Source organism: Mesoplodon densirostris, chromosome 1, assembly GCF_025265405.1.
Source record: "Mesoplodon densirostris isolate mMesDen1 chromosome 1, mMesDen1 primary haplotype, whole genome shotgun sequence".
Taxonomy (NCBI): Eukaryota; Metazoa; Chordata; class Mammalia; order Artiodactyla; family Ziphiidae; genus Mesoplodon; species Mesoplodon densirostris.
In genome coordinates, this window is record NC_082661.1 from 170,433,506 (window position 1) to 170,454,526 (window position 21,021).

At 46.5% G+C, this 21,021-nt stretch overlaps 1 protein-coding gene across 2 annotated transcripts; it reads left to right on the forward strand.

Moving 5' to 3' along the window:
• The first annotated feature begins 6,052 nt into the window (after positions 1-6,052).
• Positions 6,053-8,713, forward strand: MBL2 (mannose binding lectin 2). Of its 2 annotated transcripts, XM_060091781.1 has the most exons (5): positions 6,053-6,236; positions 6,658-6,768; positions 6,820-6,841; positions 7,670-7,701; positions 8,340-8,713. In XM_060091781.1, exons 1-5 carry the CDS (start codon positions 6,053-6,055, stop codon positions 8,711-8,713), a joined length of 723 nt encoding a protein of 240 aa, XP_059947764.1. The 2 variants fall into 2 exon arrangements, with proteins under 2 accessions (XP_059947764.1, XP_059947758.1); XM_060091775.1 differs by lacking the exon at positions 6,820-6,841 and having other exon boundaries at positions 6,658-6,774; positions 7,627-7,701.
• The last annotated feature ends 12,308 nt before the right edge of the window (positions 8,714-21,021 follow it).

The window sequence follows — 21,021 nt, forward strand, 5'->3', positions numbered from 1 at the left end:
TAGACGTTATTATTATGCCCAATTTACAAATGAGAATATTGAGGCACGTAGAGATTACAGTGATTTTCCAAAGATCATGCAGCCAGTTCATGGCAGAAGTGGCCTTGAATACAGGAAGTCAGATTCCAGGGACTGTGCTATTAACCATGGATGCATGGCTGGACTTTAATAGCTATTTTTTTACTTCAAGCTTTCAGGGGAGTTCCTGTTCGCTCCACATCATTTCATTATTCTGATATTAGTGGCTACTAGGGACATATTCTTCCCACATTTAAAGCTGCTGCTCCCATAGTGTCCGCTCAAGGTCACATGGCCAAGCCAAATATCAAAGGGGTTGAGGTGTTTACTCCACGTACTCTAGTGGGAGGCATTGCAAAGTACCATGGCAAAGAGCATGGATATATATTTCTACGAAAAGAAAATGTGGAAATCAGGACAGTAATTCAAACCACCAGGGTTATGTTTGCCAAATTTATTTTTGCAAAGAACGAGCATTTCTGAAATTTTATTAATAGCTCTATAGTTATTTCCTTATTCTAGTTCGAGTTTCACTGTTTAATTTGTATTTATTCCTTATTTATTTATTATTCCTTCTTTATTTATTCCTTATTTATACTGTCTTTTTTAAAAATTAAATTTATTATTTATTTTTGGCTGTGTTGGGTCTTCGTTGCTTTGAGTGGGCTTTCTCTAGTTGCGGCGAGCGGGGGCTACTCTTCCTTGTGGTACGCGGGTTTCTCATTGTCGTGGCTTCTCTTGTTGCAGAGCACAGGCTCTACGCACGTGGGATTCAGTAGCTGTGGTGCGCGGGCTTCAGTACTTGTGGCTCACGGGCTCTAGAGCGCAGGCTTGGTAGTTGTGGTCCATGGGCTTAGTTGTTCCGCTGCATGTGGGATCTTCCTGGTCCAGGGATCGAACCCGTGTCCCCTGCATTGGCAGGCAGATTCTTAACCACTGCGCCACCAGGGAGGCCCTATACTGTTTTTTTAAAACTATCAATTTATCTGTTGTCTAGAGTTGACAGCATTCCAAGGGCTATTTTTCAGTCTTGTGTCAATCAGATTTCACTCTACTTATATTTTACTCTGTTCGGTAGTTTTTATAAGGTGAATTCAAATTTACCTGATCTCCATGTGAGAAAATCCTGAGGTCCCTGGTTAAGGGTAAGGTCCTCCATTGCTTTTACGTCCCCATGGTACACTAGATTGTGATGAGCTGGGACACTTGAAAAACAATTTTTCATCTTGGCATGAAGGGAAAATTTTAATAATAATAATAATAGCAAAGTAATACTAATAAGCATAAATTCAAAGCCCAGATCTATGACAGGACAGACTTAATGGATATGCATCCTCAAGGGAGGTCTTTTTCCCACCAGAGTCAAGTATTTCTTATTGTCCCTTTGCTCACAGTGCATATCCCTCCCTCCTCCCGTTCTACCCCTTTCCCTCCTTCTAAAGCCGTCTTTCCTCTAAGTCTGTAGGACATATAGGGTCCTGGTTGTATGTAAATCTCTCAGCTTCAGATTTCCACCTTTCTGGGAGGTCTGCTCATTTGCCGTAGGGTTTGAGAGTTCTTTGTCCTCTGAGCCTATGGGCCCTTCGGAGTTGTGTCAATGGCATCAGGAAACACAGCCCTGAGAGGGGTCTTCTTTACAATGGGCCTCTCTCAGTGTGTGGCAGCCTCCTTGATAACAGGAATCTGGGAGGCTTGCTGAACAGGGCACAGTGACTTGAGTACACAAGGGCCTATGTCTCTTGAGGAACCAAAGCACCAATCACAAGGCAGAGTCAAAGGGAAGTGGCCCTACCCCTGCTCCACCGCAGGGAAAAAGCAAACCTCTAGAGTTGTTTGGTGAGACTAAGTGTTTTAAAGAGTGGGTGTAAGTTTGGGGGAAGGCAGGAATCAAAAGTTATATCAGGGACTTGAAAAAGGCGGCTTGATCAGGCTCTGGAGATAAGAACTGGACACTCCTGGAAACCCAGGCGTGGAGGAGCCACAGACTGATCTGGTGTCTGCCCTGCTCAGGGTCTCTGCTTCTCTTCTCACTCTCTCAGTGGATCCTCCCCCACGTGCCCAGCCCTGAGTTACACCCTGGAGACAAGGAGGTGAATCAAATGTAGCTCCTGCCCTAGAAAAGTATTAAAAGCACTGGGAGAGTGGGCACAGATGTTAGCTCTAGCTGGAGGCAAGTCAAGAGGGCCACTTTTTTTTTTCCCCAGAAATAACCAAATTTATTATTTAAGTGTTTCTGCCACTTTTGGGCTTCAGCAACTTCTCCAGATAAACAGTCTCCGCCTTGACTCTCCATGTTTCCTTGTCTCTGCAGATTTCTGGGTGGTGATTGCCCTGAGACCTCAGTTCTCTGATGGGTCCAAGACTAGTCAGTGACTTTCAGTTAGTCCAGGCTTTTCTCATGGTAAAGATGGATGTGACAACTTCCAAGCTCTTTTCATGTTGGAGCTGAATCTGGAAACCCCTTCATATGCTATTTCAGTTACAGTTAGTGGTTAACAGTCAGGAATTTTTAAAGGTAGATGTCCTTGAAATTTGAAATGAAAGATTGGAAAGCTAAATAAATGTCATATGATCCATTTATTGTTGGAACCAGTGAGAATCTCAATGCTGCTGCCTTGAAGCATTCAGTGTGCTTGGTCCTTGTCTTCAAGGATGTTGAGAGAGTGATGTATCTAACCAGGAGGTATAAACGGTAGCTAGCATTTACTGAGCACTTACTATGTATGAGATACTGCTTTGACAGCTATATTTGTATATTAATTCATTAATTAAACCCCTAAGAAAACCCAATGTGATACATACCATTGTTCTCCTCATTTTTCAGATAAGGACACTGAGGCCCAAGATGCTTAAGTAACTTGCTCAAAGTCACATGACTCAAGATTCTAAAACAAGCGCCAGACCTCATGCTCTTAACCACTGTGCTTTGCCTCTATTTTTTTTTTTTTTACATCTTTATTGGAGTATAATTGCTTTACAATGGTGTGTTAGTTTCTGCTTTATAACAAAGTGAATCAGTTATACATATACATATATCCCCATATCCCCTCCCTCTTGCATCTCCCTCCCTCCCACCCTCCCTATCCCACCCCTCTAGGTGGTCACAAAGCACTTTAAGGACACGATGCTGGAGGACTCCTTTGTTCCACAAATGTTTGAGCGTTGATTCCGTTTCCAGGCCCTCTGAGAGGTGGGGAAGCAAGATGCCTGTTCTCATGAAGTTCCTGTTCTAAAGGAGTGAGATGGTCAATAAATATGCAACCAAAGAAATAAGACAGTTTTACATAGAGAAGAATTATAAGCAGATAACTAAAACAGAGAATTATAATTTTGTGATAGAATGGCTAGGGAAAGCCCTTTCTCCAGCAATAATATTTAAGATGAAATCTGAATGACAACAAGCAATTATGCAAAGATGGAGAGAAGTGTCCTAGGCTGGAAGAGCTAGTGCAAATGCCCATGTTCAGCTTTGAAATTGAATTGTCTACAAACACTTCCTTTCCTTGTGCCTAGCGCTGTGATGTGCCCAGAGAGGACAGCTGATGAATGTTCTGAATGACAAGGGAGGAATGAAGTGACTCAGTGTTGTAGGTGTTTAACCCCTTCCCTCCTGCTCCTAGTAAATTAAATATGAATGGAAGGGGGAACTAGGCAGAACAACTGATACACAGGTGTGTTCCTGTACATGTGTGTCTGCATGAGCATGTGTTTGGTAGGATGTCTATGCACGTCCCTTCCAGAGACAAATATTTGGAAAGAACTATCCTCTGGGATTCTGCTCTATGATCTGAGAATCTGTGATTCTAGAGGATCAGATAGCTGAGCTGTAGAGACAGATGCATGGAAGGGAGCAGTGGGAGGAGTCTGGGGTGTTGCAGTAGAGAGCTGCCCAGTGCTAAGCTGGAGACCCCACCAGCAGCCCTGGAGAACTGCCCAGGATACAGCAGTTCTAAGGATGGTTGTTTATTAATCTGGGGCCGAAGGCCAGTCCAGCACTGTCCCTGGTCACCAGACTAATTGGGGCTGACATTGCTGAGGCATCTGCCAGAGGCCTAGGTTGGAGGACCAGCTTCCCTGCCATAGCCTCTGTGCTCTGAGGAGGCCCCTAGTAAGTCATTTCTGAGAACAGAAGAGGAGGCCTCGGCCAAGAGTCTGGCCACTTGGCTTGATCCTGGTGAGTTCCAGGCAGGGGCTGTGGTGGGGTGGTCAGGCCCCCTGAGGGCCTCTGTCTCTCTGACCTGGGGCCTTGTGCCCTTCCTGGATCCAGGTTACCATCTGCAAACTAAAGGTGGTCTTTTCAGCCAAACAGAAGAATGGAAGTGGGGCGTGTATGCCAGCAACATGTTTAGCTCTGGCTTTGGCCTCCCACATAATCAGGAGAGGTTAAGAAAGAGGGAAGGTGGAGAAGATTTGATCAAGAAAATTCCCGTCAGGGACGTCCCTGGCAGTCCAGTGGTTAAGAATCCGTGCTTGGGCTTCCCTGGTGGCACAGTGGTTGAGAGTCCGCCTGCCGATGCAGGGGACACGGGTTCGTGCCCCGGTCCGGGAAGATCCCACATGCCGCGGAGCGGCTGGGCCCGTGAGCCATGGCCACTGAGCCTGCACGTCCGGAGGCCACAACAGTGAGAGGCCCGCATACGGCAAAAAAAAAAAAAAAAAAAAAAAAGAATCCATGCTTCCACGGCAGAGGGCATGTGTTCCATCCCTGGTCAGAGAACTGGGATCCCACATGCCACACAGTGCAACCAAAACAAAATAAACAAACAAACAAACAAAAAAAACCAAAACAAAAAAGAGAGAGAATAAGTAAATTAAAAAACTAAAAGTCCTAAAAAAAAAGAAAGAAGGAAAGAAAGAAAATTCCCTCCCAACTTGCTACTTCTCACTGAGTCCTGGAGGAAAGGAAGGGTTAAGGGAGCTGACAGGCCAGGGTGGCCAAGGACAGATGCAGTAGTTATGCAGAAAAGGCAGGGACATTGAAATTAGAGGCCAAAGAGGAGCAGAGGGATAGGCCCATGGGGGCTGGGCTGTGAGGCTTCCTGGAAGGGGACCAGCTCAAGCAAAGGCTGGATGGGAATCTGATGGCTGGATGGGGGCACAGAGCCGGAGAGGCATCTCAGAAGCATGCAGAGAATCCTGCCAGGAGGAGGAGTGTGAGCTGACCCTGCTGGGCCCAGGGTGAACAGAAATTTTAGGAGCCTGGGTTCTGGTTGGAAAAATGGCCTCTCAGTGGAAAATCTCAAACCAAAGGAAGGAGGTAAATCTAAGTGTCAACTGGCCAGGATCAATGACAAAAGAAGGTTCCATTCTCAGGGTCAGAATAAGTTTCCATACCTCAGGGTACTCTGGGTCCCGAGTCCCAGCAAGTGCCTGTCACAAAGTAGAGACTTTATTAAACAGGATGATTGACAGGCTGTTGGGGAAACAGCTGTGATTCTGGGGGTGGTTGGGGCCCTGAGGTGTAAAACAGAGATTTTTATGTGACATGAGACAATGGATGTTGTAAAACAAGTCCCGCCAAGCAGTGGGTCACATGCTATAGTTTGAGTCTACCTTTAGCGTCCATAGGAAGGAGAAGAAGAGGGAAATTTAGGCTACTTAGGCCCTCAAGAAAGGGAGTTGAGAAGAGAGCAGCCAAAGGTCATGCAAGAAATGAGCTCTTTTTGCCAGGCCATCAGGACCAGGGCTTGTGTGTCATTTGTAGACCCTGTGGGCTTTCGTGATTAGGGCTGCCCAACCAACTAAGCCTTGGGCCCACAGGGCATGAGAGCCCCAGGGAAAGTGGGCCTCTATTATATTACTCTTGCATCTATATTTGTTTTAGCACTGATCTGACTCTAATACATTTTGCTTGTGCTAGTAGTAGTTTTCCTATTAGCCTGGGAGCAACTCAGGGCCAAGAGCTGTGATATCCCCCTCTGTGTCAGCTGCCCTGAGCACAGGGTCCAACACATCAGAGATGGTAGCAAACGCTGACTAAACCAAATGAGATGGAATTATTTTCTTTGACTTTCTCCACTCTAAGGTAAGGACCATGTTCCTGTTTTTGTCACTTCCGGTCCTCCTTCTGTGTGTGGTGACAGCATCCTGCTCAGAAACAGAAGCCTGTGAGGATGCCCAGAAGACCTGTTCAGTGGTGACCTGTGGCATCCCGGTCACCAATGGCACCCCAGGCAGAGATGGGCGAGATGGACCCAAGGGAGAAAAGGGAGAACCAGGTATAGGACAGGCCGCTCTGACTTCTTAAATCTTTTACCCCAACGGGAGAGTGTTCTCTATAAGGGATCTAGCACAGAGACATGAGGAGGCTCACCTTTCATTACGGTAGGTGATGATTCACTCAGAAAAATTCCTGTAAAAGGGCATTCTCTCCAAAATAAAGATGCTTCTCTGGCTCTCCAGGATCCCTCTTGGCCACCCAGGAATTGGTGATGCGTGGTTGTCCTTAGAGAAGGGGTGTCTTTTCTGCTCAGGGAGCTTGCCCTTAGGACAGGCCATCCCCTGAGACGCAGGAGGATCTTTCTGCTTTGGATCACTACTAGCTGAGTGGTGGTTTCTTGGGGTCAATCAAATATTGAGCTTTTGGAGAAAGAGAATGAGCGACAGACACTGGGTCACATTTCCTTCCTCTTCCAACAGGGCAAGGGCTCAGAGGCTTGCAGGGCCCTCCAGGGAAAATGGGGCCTCAAGGACATATAGGGAATCCTGGGCTTCCAGGACCAAAGGGCCACAAAGGAGATCGTGGAGACAGTTCGGGTAAGGAGCTCACCCCAGCAAGTGATGTGGGCTGAGGGGACCCAGGACCTGGGAACTCCAGGGCCAGGTGGGAGGTGCCCCGTCTCCTGCTGACCCACTGGAACGTGCTCAGCTCTGCTTCCTGACCCAGCGCCCTCATTCCTCTCAGTTCCTTGGGGCCCAAGGGGATTCCCACTGGTGCCCGGGTATAGACTTCCGAACCCTGCCCGCCTCACCCTCAGCAGACCTCTGTAGGACATGTGCCCTGGCCCTTCCTCAGCTGCAACAGTCCAGTGCGTGGTTCCAGGCTGCAAGGGAGGAAACTGGTCCTCTCTGCTGTTGGATTATGTCTGTTGTCACAAGAGTGGCATGAAAAGGGTTGGCCTCAAAGGAGGGGGACATCACAGCAACTTAGTTCAGAGAAAAATAAATTCAGTAACAACAAAACCAAAAGGATGACCTCTTACTTATATTTGTCCACTGGCCTATCAAAATAATAAAGGTATTAAAGAGTTTGCCTAGAATAGGAAATGAAAATATGATTAAGAAAAATTTTCAAAAAGGAGAATAATTAGCTGGGCCTTTTCTTATAAATAATTATAATATTGCAATATTTAAGCAGTATATGAAGAAAAGGATCCAGAGTTATAGTTTATGGTATTATTATTATTATTTCCAGAGTTATAGTTTACAATAGTTACTAAATATATCTGAGAAGGCAGGAATACAGTTTTTTCCTTTTGCTTCTTTTTGTTTTCTTATTTTTCTGGAATAAGAATACTTTTCAGTAAGCTAATTTTTGTTTTCAAAATACTCTGCTCTCCAATTGAGGGTCTTCTTCTAAATAAATATCCTCTCCCTATTGTTTTATAGTTGCCGAGGCTAAGCTGGCTGACTTAGAGGGACAGATAAGGAGCCTGAAATCACAACTGGATCACATCAGAAAGTGTAAGCTTTTTTTCTGTCCCCATGTGTTCTTGACTCTTTTTTCTCCAGAGTGCTCTAGGTTTTGGGGGGACGGTGGAAAAGAACTTACACTTATGACGACTTATTATATACTAGGTTGGAATTTTCTCATGGTGTGGTTTTATTCAATCCTCTTGCCATCCCTATGTGTGGGTATTACACCCATTTTATTTACAGGCGAGAAAAAAAATAGGTCCAGGAAGTATAGATAATTCATTCAACAGCATACAGTTAGGAAGTGGGAAGGAGGATGGCGTGGAGGTCTGCTGACTCTGGAATCTTTGCTCCTTCCTTAGCACCCACGGGCCTCAGATGGCGGTCCACGCCTCTTTCTCATCCTGGTGCCCACGTCTGGCAGTGGGGCTCAAGCATGTTTCCCTAGGTCTACATGTACTGGGACAGTTTTTAACAGATATTTGTCCTAAGGATGGGATATGCCAGGTGAGCTCCGGCTTGCTGCCAGGGACTTGCCTTCCACCTTCTTACTAGGATCTCACCAGAGGTGGTAGAGAATGGGGCTCAACCCCAGACTCCCAAGTTCCCAGAGAAGGGCTTTTTCATCTGCTGTCCCAGGCTGGGCTTGAAGCCAAGTCAACCTCACCTACATTTTGTGATTTCAGTGCAAAGCTTCTCCTTGGGTAAAAAGTCTGGAAAGATGCTCTACGTGACCAATGGTGAAAAGATGCCTTTTTCCAAAGTGAAGGCTCTATGCGCTGAGCTTGGGGCCACCGTGGCCACCCCCAAGAATGCTGAGGAGAACAAAGCCATCCAGGACATGGCCCCTGACATTGCTTTCCTGGGCATCACAGATGAGGTGACCGAAGGCCAGTTTATATATGTAACAGGGGGGAGGATGGGCTACAGCAACTGGAAGGAGGGTGAGCCTAATAACAGCGGCTCAGGGGAGGACTGTGTCCTCCTCCTAAGAGACGGGCTCTGGAATGACATCTCCTGCTCTTCCTCCTTCTTGGCCATCTGTGAATTCCCAGCCTGAAGAGGCAGGTTCCTCCGCCCCCTCCTTGCCTCCCTGCTGAGGTCCCTGCTGCTCTGAAAGAGAATTCAGTGCCAATTTCCCCATGTCCAGTGTCTATTCATTCCTTCATGGGGATGGGAGAAAAGTAAGGGGACATATTTGACTGTGGGAGGATGAAGTGAAAAGAGACTGACAGTGGGGCATGAGGGTTTCTGGTCCAGTCCAGTCCATGGCAAAGGACACCTTCTGTCCTGCCAAAGAGCACAGCATTGGGTCAGAGTCAATCTCAGAAAAAGCACATTCAAACCCTCTCCTTTTTTAGTGAGGACACTGCAGCCCAGCAGATGGATCACTGGAGGACCACATCCGTGTCCGAGCAGGCAGTGTCTCAGCTTCCAGGAGATCCAATTCCCATTTTTCCAAGTTGCCACTACCTGGTGCCAGAGTCTCCTTCCCATGGCTAGCCCAGCCCTGTCTACAACATGAGCGTTGTTTTTTAGCTGTTCATGAGCTATACACTGAAACTGTAACACTTGGCAGTGTCCTACGTGGGTGACAGCAAATAGTCCTAGGAATCCCCTCACTTGCCCAAGTGACTGTGGCCTCCCGATAGTCACTAGGGTGTTCTTGAGAACAAAGGGCAGCTTTCTCTTCCCACATACTTTTAGGAGACTCTTTGGATATTGTGGCCTATGCCAGTATTGTGGGTGGAGGCAAATGGTCAGGCAGGCTGGGTCCTTCCTTACAGGGCATCATTGGTCTTAATGCCTCCACGTTCAACATCCCCTTTCTTCTGTGACAACCTCATCCCATTAGAGGTCAATGGGTCCATGATTCATAGAGACAAGTGGGAAGCTCTCCCTAAAGGTGTATTTCATACACATGCAGCACCATCCAGTCAGCAAATAAAACCTCCCCTCTGAGCAGAGTTCTGACACCATCTTGACCCACAATCAAGCTCATGACTGTGGATGTTCTTGAGCAATCTCAGGGTGGATGGAGCTGGGATTATATGGAGTCCAGGCAGCAAACTGGGGGAAGAGAGTGAATTCCGGTTCCAGCTGTATGCCCATCACAAAATGAGATTGAAAATATTTCATGAATGGGCTAAGGGCCACTTTAACTTAATGAAATATCTTTGTTAAATTAGTTTTCCATTTTATTTTTCTTTGTATCCGAACTACCAGAGGGAGCGCCTCACACTTGGTAAGTGCTTGATGAGTATTTGTTGCATGGGTGCACCAAAGAATTACCAAATGGACGAGTGGGTGGGATACTGCGAATTGAATATTATAGGGTACAGTTCTCTCTGAGGTGTGCTTCTTCTGTGAGGCTATCGGGTGGGGGTGGGATGTGCTGAAGACATTGGGGCTGGCAGGGTGAGGGGGACAGTACCTGTGTCCTCAGCCTCTGGCCCACCTAGACTGTCACATCACTGAATTTTCAACCTCATGAAGCTCTTCTTCAGGCACTGCACTTGGGGGCAGTGAGAAGGGTACTTTGGTGATGTACAGCAGAACAATTCACTATTTGCACTTCAAATCCAGACTGCTTGCCAAAGGAATGGGAAACTGCCTAAAATTTAGAGGCACATATGAAACCTAGGTAACGTAGGTTATGGCAAATAGAAAAAGGAAAGACCAGAAAGTTTTTAGAAGGAAAGAAGATACATGTAAGACAACCCAGAACAAGAGAATTATCATGATCAAGCATGAAAGTTACACCTGAATTTTCTCATTGCCAAGACAAAAATGAGGAAATGGACAGGTAACCATTATATAATTCTTTCTATTTTATGTAAGGGGGGGCGGGGACCATATCTACCCTGAGATGATTGTCTCCTTTGTTTATACTGTGCATAAAGGTCAGCGTACAAGACGCAGTCATGTTCTTCACAGGAATTGTTTCCCAGCATGTAATGAGTGCCCCCTCAGTCAGGGAAATGCAATAAAAATGTGTGGATGAGCTCAAATTCTTCCATTTCCCTTTCAGTCTTCTCCTTCTAGTTCCTTCCATGGTGCTCGCTTCTCCCTTCATCCCTCAATCACTAGAGCCTCACATTCCTACTCTGAGAGCTTTCTATGCCACCCAAGACCTGACCCTGCTCCCCTACCCTTAAGTCATCCCCAGTGGACATGAAGCTTTCTCCCCAGGCTCTTGGACATGTAGAGTTTGCTCTTCCCCTGATCTAGCACCTGATCGTCTTTTCAGATCTCCTCTCTCTAAATGTATCCCCTGGCCGGCATTCTTCCCTCAGTCTAGGATTGAGGCAACAACCTCCCTATATTTACTTCCCAATTCTTACCAGCAAGCAGTGGGGCCCCAGGCAAATCAGCTCAAGAGAAGGTGGAGTTAACCTAAAAATGGATTCTCATGAGAGTCCAAAGATAGAAACTACAGTTCATTCAGGCTTCCCAAGACCTAAAACAAGAGGGAAATTATGGATTCAAGAATACTGTCCAGATCATCTCTTTCACTCTCTCAAGGGCTGAGGGAAGGCTGTTTTCCTTTGCTAAGGGACATATGATGATCGACATCTCTTGCACAGGGGACCTAATGAAGCCAGGTGCTCCAAGGACAGACCTCAGGGGCCTTGGACAGCACATTCCCCTTGGGACTTCAGGACTCTGAGCAACTTCTTGAGCCCCGTTGTTTGTTCTCGTGAAATAGGAGTCTTCGCCATGGCATACTGGTTCCCTGGGCCTCAGTTTCCCTATCTGTAAATTGGTCAGTAATGGCTTCTCCCTTTTAAAGCTGGATGAATCAATGATCACACACAGATGCAGACCTGCAGGGCCCATTTCAGGGGCAAAGCTGCAGGATCCGAGAACTGTCTTCCGTTTTTGTTACCTGCCAATTTTTTCCAAACTCACTGTGCCCTGAACACTTACCACCAATTTCTCAGTTCCATAGAAAGTCAGTCTGAGTGAGTTAGAATGGCAAACACACCCTGCTCTTGAGATGGGGCCTTTGAGTTTAAATTATGTCTATAAGTCAACAGTCTCCCATGAAGGTATATAGATACAGCCAATGTGATTGAAATTTGCTTCCTGTACTAGAATGAAAATAACTACCAAAACTTGCAACATACAAGGCCCGGGCTGTGGCCTGGATTCTGGATCCTGGTATGGCAAGGCCTTGTTCCCACAGGACAGTCTTTCTTTGGAGTCTTCCAGCTCTACTGTTCTCACTTTTTAGCCATGCCCAAGCCAGAGGACAGGGGCTTGGGGTACCAGCTGAAGGCCTAGCATCCACACTCCTCAAATCCCCTTTCTGCCCAGGACCAGCCTGCCTCCCTTCTCTGGTTGTCAGAGGTGGGCGGGAACCAGGATTCACAGTTTGCTCATTGCTGTCAAGGTTTGCTCATTATTGTGTAACTGAACTATGCTTTAGAACCTGCCAGGAATCAGAGATTTGTTTTTTCTTTTCTTTTCTCATTAACCAGGAAGGGATTGAACATTATCATGGAGTGTGGGCTGGAGATGCCGGGAAGTGGACTTTGAAAATTGATGTTGTCCTCCTAACCCTAAGTGGCTGGTGGGGTGCTGGGAAATGAGGAGGATCTCGGGGGGCGGGGTCCACCTGGACTGGGTGCTCTTAGCCCTGGTGGCAACCTGTGTTGGGAGGAGAACAGTATCTCTAACTACGGACCCGTGGTTTGTCTAAGCAAATACAAGTGTCATGCTCAAAAGCAGTGAAATGCAAGTAGCCATTTATCAGCCTAACAAACGCCTTGGGCTGGGCCAGCCACCACCGACCCCAAATCCAGCCTGCCCTGTCCTGGCAAGCACAGCGCTTATGCCACCTATTGCAGCTCTCAGAGCAGCAACCCGCAGAATTGCCTGGAATGCTAGCCAAAGTCATAGGCTCTCAGCTCCACCCTGCACCCAGTGAATCAAAATCTCAGAAATCGGTTACCTTCGCGAGCACCCTAGGTGACCCGGGTTTTTTGTCAGTTTGGGAAAGGACTGCTCTAAGAAATATAGTCACCATAGCTGCTTTCTGCCTCCCCCTCACTTTTGCAGGAGGGCCTAGAACCAGGAAGCCAGGCTTCTCCTTTCCTTGCAGACCCTTCATGAGGTGAAGGTCGTCCTGCTTCACTCTGTATATTTTTTCTTCCATTTTTGTTGAGATATAACTGACATATAGCACTGTGTAAGTTTAAGGCGTACAGCCTGATGATCTGACTTACATACATCATGAAATGATTACCACAACAAATCTAGGGAACATCCATCATCACATATAAATAGTGCTTCACTCTATATTGTCAGACCTGAAATAATCTCCTGTCAGCTGATCGATGCCACTGGTAAAAAGCAGCTGCTGACTGAAATCCTTCCCTATGCATTTCCAGGGTCTTCTTGTGACCCTTGGGAGTGGGTCTGGGCCTGGAACAGCCCTGGGGAGCGTCAGAGAAGGTGAGGCCCTGGGCAGGTGAGACTCTGAGTGGGGAATTGTGTGTACATGGACTTGGGGGTATTCGCGTGTATTTTTGAGCATGTGTGAGCGTCTGTAGGAAAACCAACAGACCCAGAGCTTGAAGTTCCCAATATCCTGTTGTTAGGGAGCTCAGCCTCTGCCCCAGCCTGTGTCCAAGCTACTCTCTGCACACCCTTCACTGAGGACCACTGGCTCTGAGTGGTTCCAGGGGCTCTGGGTAAGGTGTGTGGGTGCTTGGTTATGGACTAAAGGGTCCACAAGTGGCTGTGAGTTGTGTGCTGGGGCCCGCTAGGGCTCAACAGAGACTGTCTGGGTGCTAATATGATCCTCCGCCCCTGCCAGGTCTTGGATTGTATGTCACCACTACCCCCCACCCCAAAATCCTTATCTGACCACTGAATCAAGGTTGACCCAACCCCAGTCACCATTATGATGCCTTATTTTATTTTCTTATTAGCAATTATGGTCACCTGAAATCATCTTGACCATTTACTTGTTTAAGATATGTCAGTGTAGCAAAGTCAATGAAGAGCCAGACTGCCTGGATTCAAACCCTGGCTCTACCACATTGTAGCTGTGTGACCCTGGGCAAGTCACATACACTCTCTGTGCTTTAGTTACCTTCTTGGTAAAATTGGAATAATAATAGTGCTCACCCCACAGGGTTGTCATGAGGGATAAATGAAGATACAAATAAGGCACTGAGGTTAGCACTGGCCTGCAGTAACTGCCATGCAGGCATTCATTCTTGCTGCTCTTGTGATTATTATGAAATTTTATCACTCACCTCTGCAGTCCCAGGGCCTAGAAAAGGACTGGGAACCACATGCACACTCAATAACTGTTGAATAAATAAAAGAATGAACAAATGAATGACTGAATCTAAGTCCTCCCCAGAAGTGTGTGTGACCCAACTTCCTTCTCTGGAGCTTGACTCAACTCCAAGCTGGATCAATGAGAGAAGCAGCCAAATTTATTTTGGAATACGGCTGTGGGCACAGCCTCCGTTCTCGGGTTATTGGGTTCAGTGGCTTTGTACCCCGCGAGCTACAGCCTCCTGCTGCCCTCTGCTGGTGTCTCTAAGACAGGGCCAGCAAACTCAGAGATCATATGGCGAGCCAGGTGAGAGGTGGGGTCCCATGAGCCCCTTGTCTGCGACTTCAGATGATCCTGTTTTCCTCCCCTCCCCCTTTCCCCTGGTTGCTACACTCCCTTGGAATGCCTTTCCCTAAAAGTCCCTACCCTGCAGGACCAGATGTCCTCGCCTGCTGGGTGACCACACGTCTCCGGCACCCTGGACCCAGACAGCTTAAGACCATGCTCACAGTTACATGGTCATTCTAGATCAATGCACTGAGGCTATGGGCTAAATTCCAGATAAGAGAAAAAGCAGTGCCACTTTCCTCCTCCCTGGACTAGGGAGCTGTAAACCACCTAGAGCCCCGAGGCAACAGGTGTCAAATCTGACCCCAGGCCACAAAGTAAAGGTTAAGGGAGGGCTGAGGAGAGATGCCAAATTCCCTTCATCCTTGCCCTGTTTAATTATGACCAGTGCCTGAAAGGAGATGAATATATTGTTCTAAAGTTCTTTTAATCTTTTTCATGTTTGTGGTTATAGCACCTGTTTTATCTCTACTACTCTGCCTGTTGGTGTTGTGTCTTTTTGTTTTTTTATATATATTTATCAGGATACATTTTTCTAATTTGCCTTTTAAAACGTCTGGTTTCTGGGTTAGTTTATCATTTCTTTCTTTTATTTTTTAAATATTTCATTAATTTCACTTTTATATTTATTTGTTTTGGCCTTTATTTTTTGTTGTTTTTAAAATTTGTTTTAAAAAGATGAACACTCAATTCAGTTATTTTCAGTGCACCTTTTTATGGTTTTTTAATTTTTAATAACAAAAGTAAAGTATATTTTCCTCTGACTATAGCTTTAGCTATAGCTCATAGATTTTGGATACTTACTACTGATTAATTTGAGTTTCTTTAATTACTACTAAGATTGTGCATTTTTTCATGTTTCCATACTATTGGCCATCAGTATTTCTTCTTTTATGAATTCCCTCTTCTCATTCTTACTTATCCCATTTTTTCTACTTAGATATTTTCTTATTGATTTATCTGTTATGTACTTTGCAAATAAATCAGACTTTTAATTTTGATTTTATGTTGTGTTTTACTTTTTGGCAGAGACGTTTTATATATTTTTTGTGTAGATATATCAATATTTTATTTGGATTTTCTTCTCTGACAGTCTTAGATAGCTCTTTTCCCTTCTAAGACTACATAAATCATTACTTACATTTTCTTCTGATTTTGATTTTTATATATAACTAAAAGAATCTGATTTCATTTTTCTTCCAAAAGCTTAACTTTTTAATTCAGCATTACTAATTGAACAATTCATTATTCTCCTACAATTTGGGTATTCTATTTCTATCTTCTATCAAGCATATATAAGATATATATGTATATATGTATATTTGGACCCATTTTTGGAGTCTGTGGTTTTTTACATTGTTTTATCTAGTCCTGTGTCAGTAATACACTGTTGTAGTTATGTTAGCTTTCTAAAACCCTTTAAAATAAAATGACCATGTCCATTCTCCTTATGTTTTTAAATTAATGTTTATGACTGTTCTAGGATGTTTATTCTTTCATCAGAGCTTTGGAATCATTTGATGAAGTCCTCACAGCCTCAATCACTCTTTTTTGGGGGGGTTGAATCTTTGGAGAATTCACATCCCTCTCAGACTCTCTGTAGCTGGGGACCAGGCATCCCAGGTTTGCTCAAAACCCACCACTGGTTTTCTTCCCTTTCCTGCCCTGGTCCATCCTTCTGGTTCCAGGATGTGTTTGCTTGGCCTGAAGTTGTCATCTGACCTTTTGGCCCTGGCCTGGCCCCAGCCACTTACCCATGAAATGAATGAAGTATTCAGTGGTTTAATAAATGTGCAGAAAGTCTGGCAGTGAGGTCATGGTGCTATTTCCTCATACCAAAGAGCCTGGAAACGTCTTGAAGGCACTTTCTTCAGGCCTACGAATAGATTTATAAGTAGGAATTAAGGATTTCATTCATTCAACTCTTCTACTTATTCACTTCATTCATTCTGTCTCCTTACTAAATAAATAGGAAAAGTACCATTTTGCTCAGGCAGGGCCCTCTTGAGTCCTTCTGTGGCTCCAAGTTGTTTCAGCCAGGCAGTCTGAGAGAGACTATACTGCTTAAGTAAATGGAGATCAAATATGTGAGTATTCAAAATGTATGCAGTAAGGATGGGCTACACATGCTGCAGTAACAACCCCCAAACCCCACTCAAAATCCAAGTGGATCTGGGTGATCCCCAAGGGCAGTTGTTTTCCATCCATTTGCTCAGGTGTCCAGAATCCTGGATTGTCCAACCTTATAACCACCAACACTTCTGTGCTCACCAGGGCAGCAGAAAATTGGGCATTTCAGAAATGTGCACTTGCCCTCAACTGCTTCCATCCAGAAGGAATATATGTCACAGGGTAATGCCTGCCTCCACAAGGCCTCTTTTATTGAAACAGTGAAAAACAATAAAATCTACCAAAAGATACCAGTTATTAGCTATACAGAGGCCTAAGAGTCACAGGCAATTAGATTGAACAATAATAAGTGTCTTGGTCTCTGAGTATCTTGGTGCCTTCACAAGAAGATGGCTCTCCTCTATTCTCCTGGTTAAAAGGCTCTATAATCCATCCACTCATTCCCAATCTACCCCTTGAGCACCTTCACTGCCCGTTGCTGAAGCACAACTCTACAGCTGATCTCTAATGTTAAGGAAGTGCAGGGCTGTAAAATATGTGAGGGCATGACCAGCTGTTTCCATCTGTGTATCCAGTGCCTGGATAAGTATTTGGCGTATAAATTAATATTTTATTTCTTCTGATAGGTACCTGGTATCTTTACTCTACTATATAAAACACAAGTAACCAAAAAAGGTCCAGTACACCATTAAACTTGAATTAAGGACATCTGGAAGGTAATAGTGATTGAAAATGCTCTGAATGGGGCTTCCCTGGTGGCACAGTGGTTGAGAGTCCGCCTGCCGATGCAGGGGACACAGGTTCGCGCCCCGGTCCAGGAAGATCCTACATGCCGCGGAGCGACTGGGCCCGTGGCCCGTGAGCCATGGCCGCTGAGCCTGCGCGTCCGGAGCCTGCGCATCTGGAGCCTGTGCATCCGGAGCCTGTGCTCCGCAACGGGAGAGGCCACAGCAGTGAGAGGCCCGCGTATCGCAAAAAAAAAAAAAAAGAAAAAAAAAAAAAAGAAAATGCTCTGAATGTAAGCAACTCAAATGCCAATGATTTATTTGTTTGTTTTTTAAAGTTAAGTATTTTTTAAATTAATTAATTAATATATTTTTTGGCTGCGTTGGGTCTTCACTGCTGCACACGGGCTTTCTCTAGTTGCGGCAAGCGGGGGCTACTCTTTGTTGCAGAGCGCGGGCTTCTCATTGCGGTGGCTTCTCTTGTTGCAGAGCACGGGCTCTAGGCATCTGGACTTCAGTAGTTGCGGTGCGTGGGCTCAGTAGTTGTGGCTTGCGGGCTCAGTTGTTCCACAGCACGTGGAATCTTCCCGGACCAGGGATTGAACCCGTGTCCCCTGCATTGTCAGGTGGATTCTTAACCACTGCGCCACCAGGGAAATCCCAATACCCGTGTTTTATGTCAGTGGAATTCAGAGCAAAGGTAGAATCCTAGAAAAGTAAACATCAGAGGGCTTCCCATAGGCTGTTCAGTATGGGATGTGGGCTGATCTGGTGACAGGAGGGTTGAGGACCAGGAGGCAACTTGAGAATATACTATAAAACAGGGACTTCCTTGTGTGGTTGTCCCCTCTCCAGGTATGGAAGGCTCCAGCTTGCTCCCATGAGGTCACCTGGCATTGCGAGTGTCATAACATCTCTTGAGAATAAGGGTCACACAGCTCTGGCTTCATTTGGCACGTAGGCTACCAAACTAGGGACACGGCTACTATGGTTGGGGTGGGGCTGACATTGTTTAAGATCTGTGTTGACCTTTGCCCATGAATGATGGTGTAGGAGAGACCTCTGTGCTCAAGAATGGGTAAGGACCTGCATTTTCTGAAATACTCGCCTCGGTCCTCTGCTTTAATTGGGCTGTGTCTGCAGAACCCAAAGGACCCTCCTTACTTGTTCTCTGTGCTGGAAAGCAAACCAGACCCCCGTGGCCCATGGTGCAGATTGATCTGAAGCTTCTTCCTAGGCTTTGGGGTCTCAGCATTCCTGGCCTTCACCAACACAGGAGATTTTTTTTTCTTCCTATGGAGTCACATAGTTCTGCCACTCTTTCCTTCCCTCTTGTCAAGAAATAAGCTTGGCTTACATATTGGGATGAGTAGTGATCACCCATAGAGCGTTGCCCAGACCACCATGACCTCGCAAGGATCCCAGTGGCCATATTGTACAATGTGGCTCCTCCCCAGCCCCCAGGGTGAGTTGACTGGATCAGAGGTGGGCATCTGAGACAAGTAGATGCATTTCTACATAGTTTTGAATTGATATCAAGCAAGAGTTTCTGACCTCTGGGACACACGAGAGACCTGGATGTGGAGGAAGCTGGTGTGTAAAGGAGGGAAAGAGGTGAGGATGGGCAGAGAGAGGCAGAAGCCAGGGAGGTGGCACAGCGGTGCCTGTGCACCCCCAGCCCTTCGTAAGTCAATTCAGAATTCTCTGTTCTTTAAAAACACCCTCTCTTTGGCTTAACTAGATCCAGTTGTTTTTCTTATTTGCAATAAAAGCAGTCTGTTCTAAGCTCCAGGCCTTTGTACTGGAGAGTTGTTTGCTCATTATTGTGTAACTGTTTATATTTCAGAGGCTACCAGGAATTGGGGATTTTTTCAAGTAACAGGGGAGAGATATGAACAGGGAGGCTGAGCTGCATGCTGTTGAGACGTGTGGCTTTTGTTTTCAGATGTGCTGTCCCATATATGAAGTGTGGCTGCAAGAGTGTTGGGAAGATGGGTAGGGCTCGGGGGTCCCATTCAGAAAGGGCCAGAGAGGGCAGTCCTCCTGGTCCCTGGGAACAAAGGAAAGAGTGGTAGTTTTCCTGTCTGGGAGAGGGGTATTTGTTGCCCCCTCACATGAGTCTATGGTTCATCCAGGCGTCATTCCAATTTTTTAAGCACAGACGTCATTTAAATCTTTCTTTGCAGCAGTGTGTCAATAAAATCAACTAAATGTACAGAGACCTTTGGCCTAAAAATGTACAGGCCAGAAGTATAAGCTCTGGGGTCAGATGGCCTTTTTCATGAGCAAAAGCTGTAGCACCGGTACTACCTGTGCAAGTTCCCTCCCTCTCTGTGTCTTAGTTTCCATGTCTGTAAAATGAGAAGGGTTTGAGTAGATTATCTCTGACGCAGAGTGGAGAAGACCATCCCCGGAACTGCCAGGCAAGAAGAGGTTTGGGGATGAATTTGAACATGGCTGGGCACTCTCTGTGCCTGACATTTCAGAAGGGATTAGGATTGTGCAGATGGTATGTTCTCCCCGAGCCAACCACAGTCACACTGTCATGGGTAGAGAGAGATCCTAGGCGGTCAAGGGTGAGGGGAGTCTACTGGGTGTAAGGCCACTCAATCTGGCCAGAGAGGCAGGTGCCTCCCTGCCAGGTCATCCTTCTGTAACTGTGCAGCTTCCTAGGCTCAGGGCTTGAAGCAAGAGGCAGACACTGAGACCTCCCAGCCCCGGGGCTCCAGCTTGCATTGGCTGGAGGAGCCTGGGGTTCGGGGAGAGGTCTTGAACAGGGTTCTACATGGGGGAGGCATCAATAGAAAGGATTTGAAGCCATGGGAGAGAATGAGCCCAAGCCTGGAGAGAGAATAAGGAGAGAGGGGAACTGGAGCTGAGGCTCCCGTGCTCCTCTGTGGAGCAGTCCAGGAGAGGAGGAGGGATGAGACTGATGCAGAGCAGCCAGAAGGATAAGAAAATTGCAAGCAGAAGAGGAAAAGGGAAGGAGGAGGCAGTGATCAGCTGGGTCAAATGCGGCCAACGGCTGGAGGAGGCGGAGGGCAGAGGAGGAGACGCTGGATTTTGCAACAGGGAGGTCTTGGAGACCTCATTTTAGCCCTTGCCCTGGGAAAGCAGGCTGCCCCCCTTTTCCTCTGATAGGTCTTCCTGGTGTGAAGCCAGTTTCAAACTTTATTCTGAGGGAGGCGTTCCATAGCAGCCCTGCCTTCTGGGCTCACCCATGGCTCTGTAGAGAAGCCCTGGCCAGCAGAGGGTCACCTTTTTTTTTTTTTTTTTCTTTTTTATAAAATGTATTTATTTATTTATTTATTTATTTATTTATTTATTTATTTATTTATTTTTGGCTGTGCTGGGTCTTCATTGTGGTGCGCGGGCTTCTCATTGCGGTGGCTTCTCTTGTTGCAGAGCACAGGCTCTAGGTGTGTGGGCTTCAGTAGTTGTGGCACGTGGGCTCAGTAGTTGTGGCTCATGGGCTTAGTTGCTCTACGGCACATGGGATCTTCCCGGACCAAGGTGGGAACCCATGTCCCCTGTATTGGCAGGCGGATTCTTAACCACTGCGCCACCAGGGAAGGCCTGAGGGGGGGGTCACCTTTTTTTTTTTTTGCAGTACGCGGGCCTCTCACTGTTGTGGCCTCTCCCATTGCGGAGCACAGGCTTTGGACGCGCAGGTTCAGTGGCCATGGCTCACGGGCCCAGCCGCTCCGTGGCATGTGGGATCCTCCCGGACCGGGACACGAACCCGTGTCCCCTGCATCGGCAGGCGGACTCTCAACCACTGTGCCACCAGGGAAGCCCGAGGGTCACCTTTTTATTGGGACATTGGCAGCACACAGCTCTGGGCAGTACCCCACCCTCCCCAGGGGC

Bases quoted from the DNA above. Each gene is read 5' to 3' on its own strand.
- MBL2 (XM_060091775.1), top strand. From the start codon at position 6,053: ATGTTCCTGTTTTTGTCACTTCCGGTCCTCCTTCTGTGTGTGGTGACA. The intron at 6,775-7,626 runs GTAAGGAGCTCA...ATTGTTTTATAG, and splicing joins AGATCGTGGAGACAGTTCGG to TTGCCGAGGCTAAGCTGGCT. The intron at 7,702-8,339 runs GTAAGCTTTTTT...TTGTGATTTCAG, and splicing joins ACTGGATCACATCAGAAAGT to TGCAAAGCTTCTCCTTGGGT.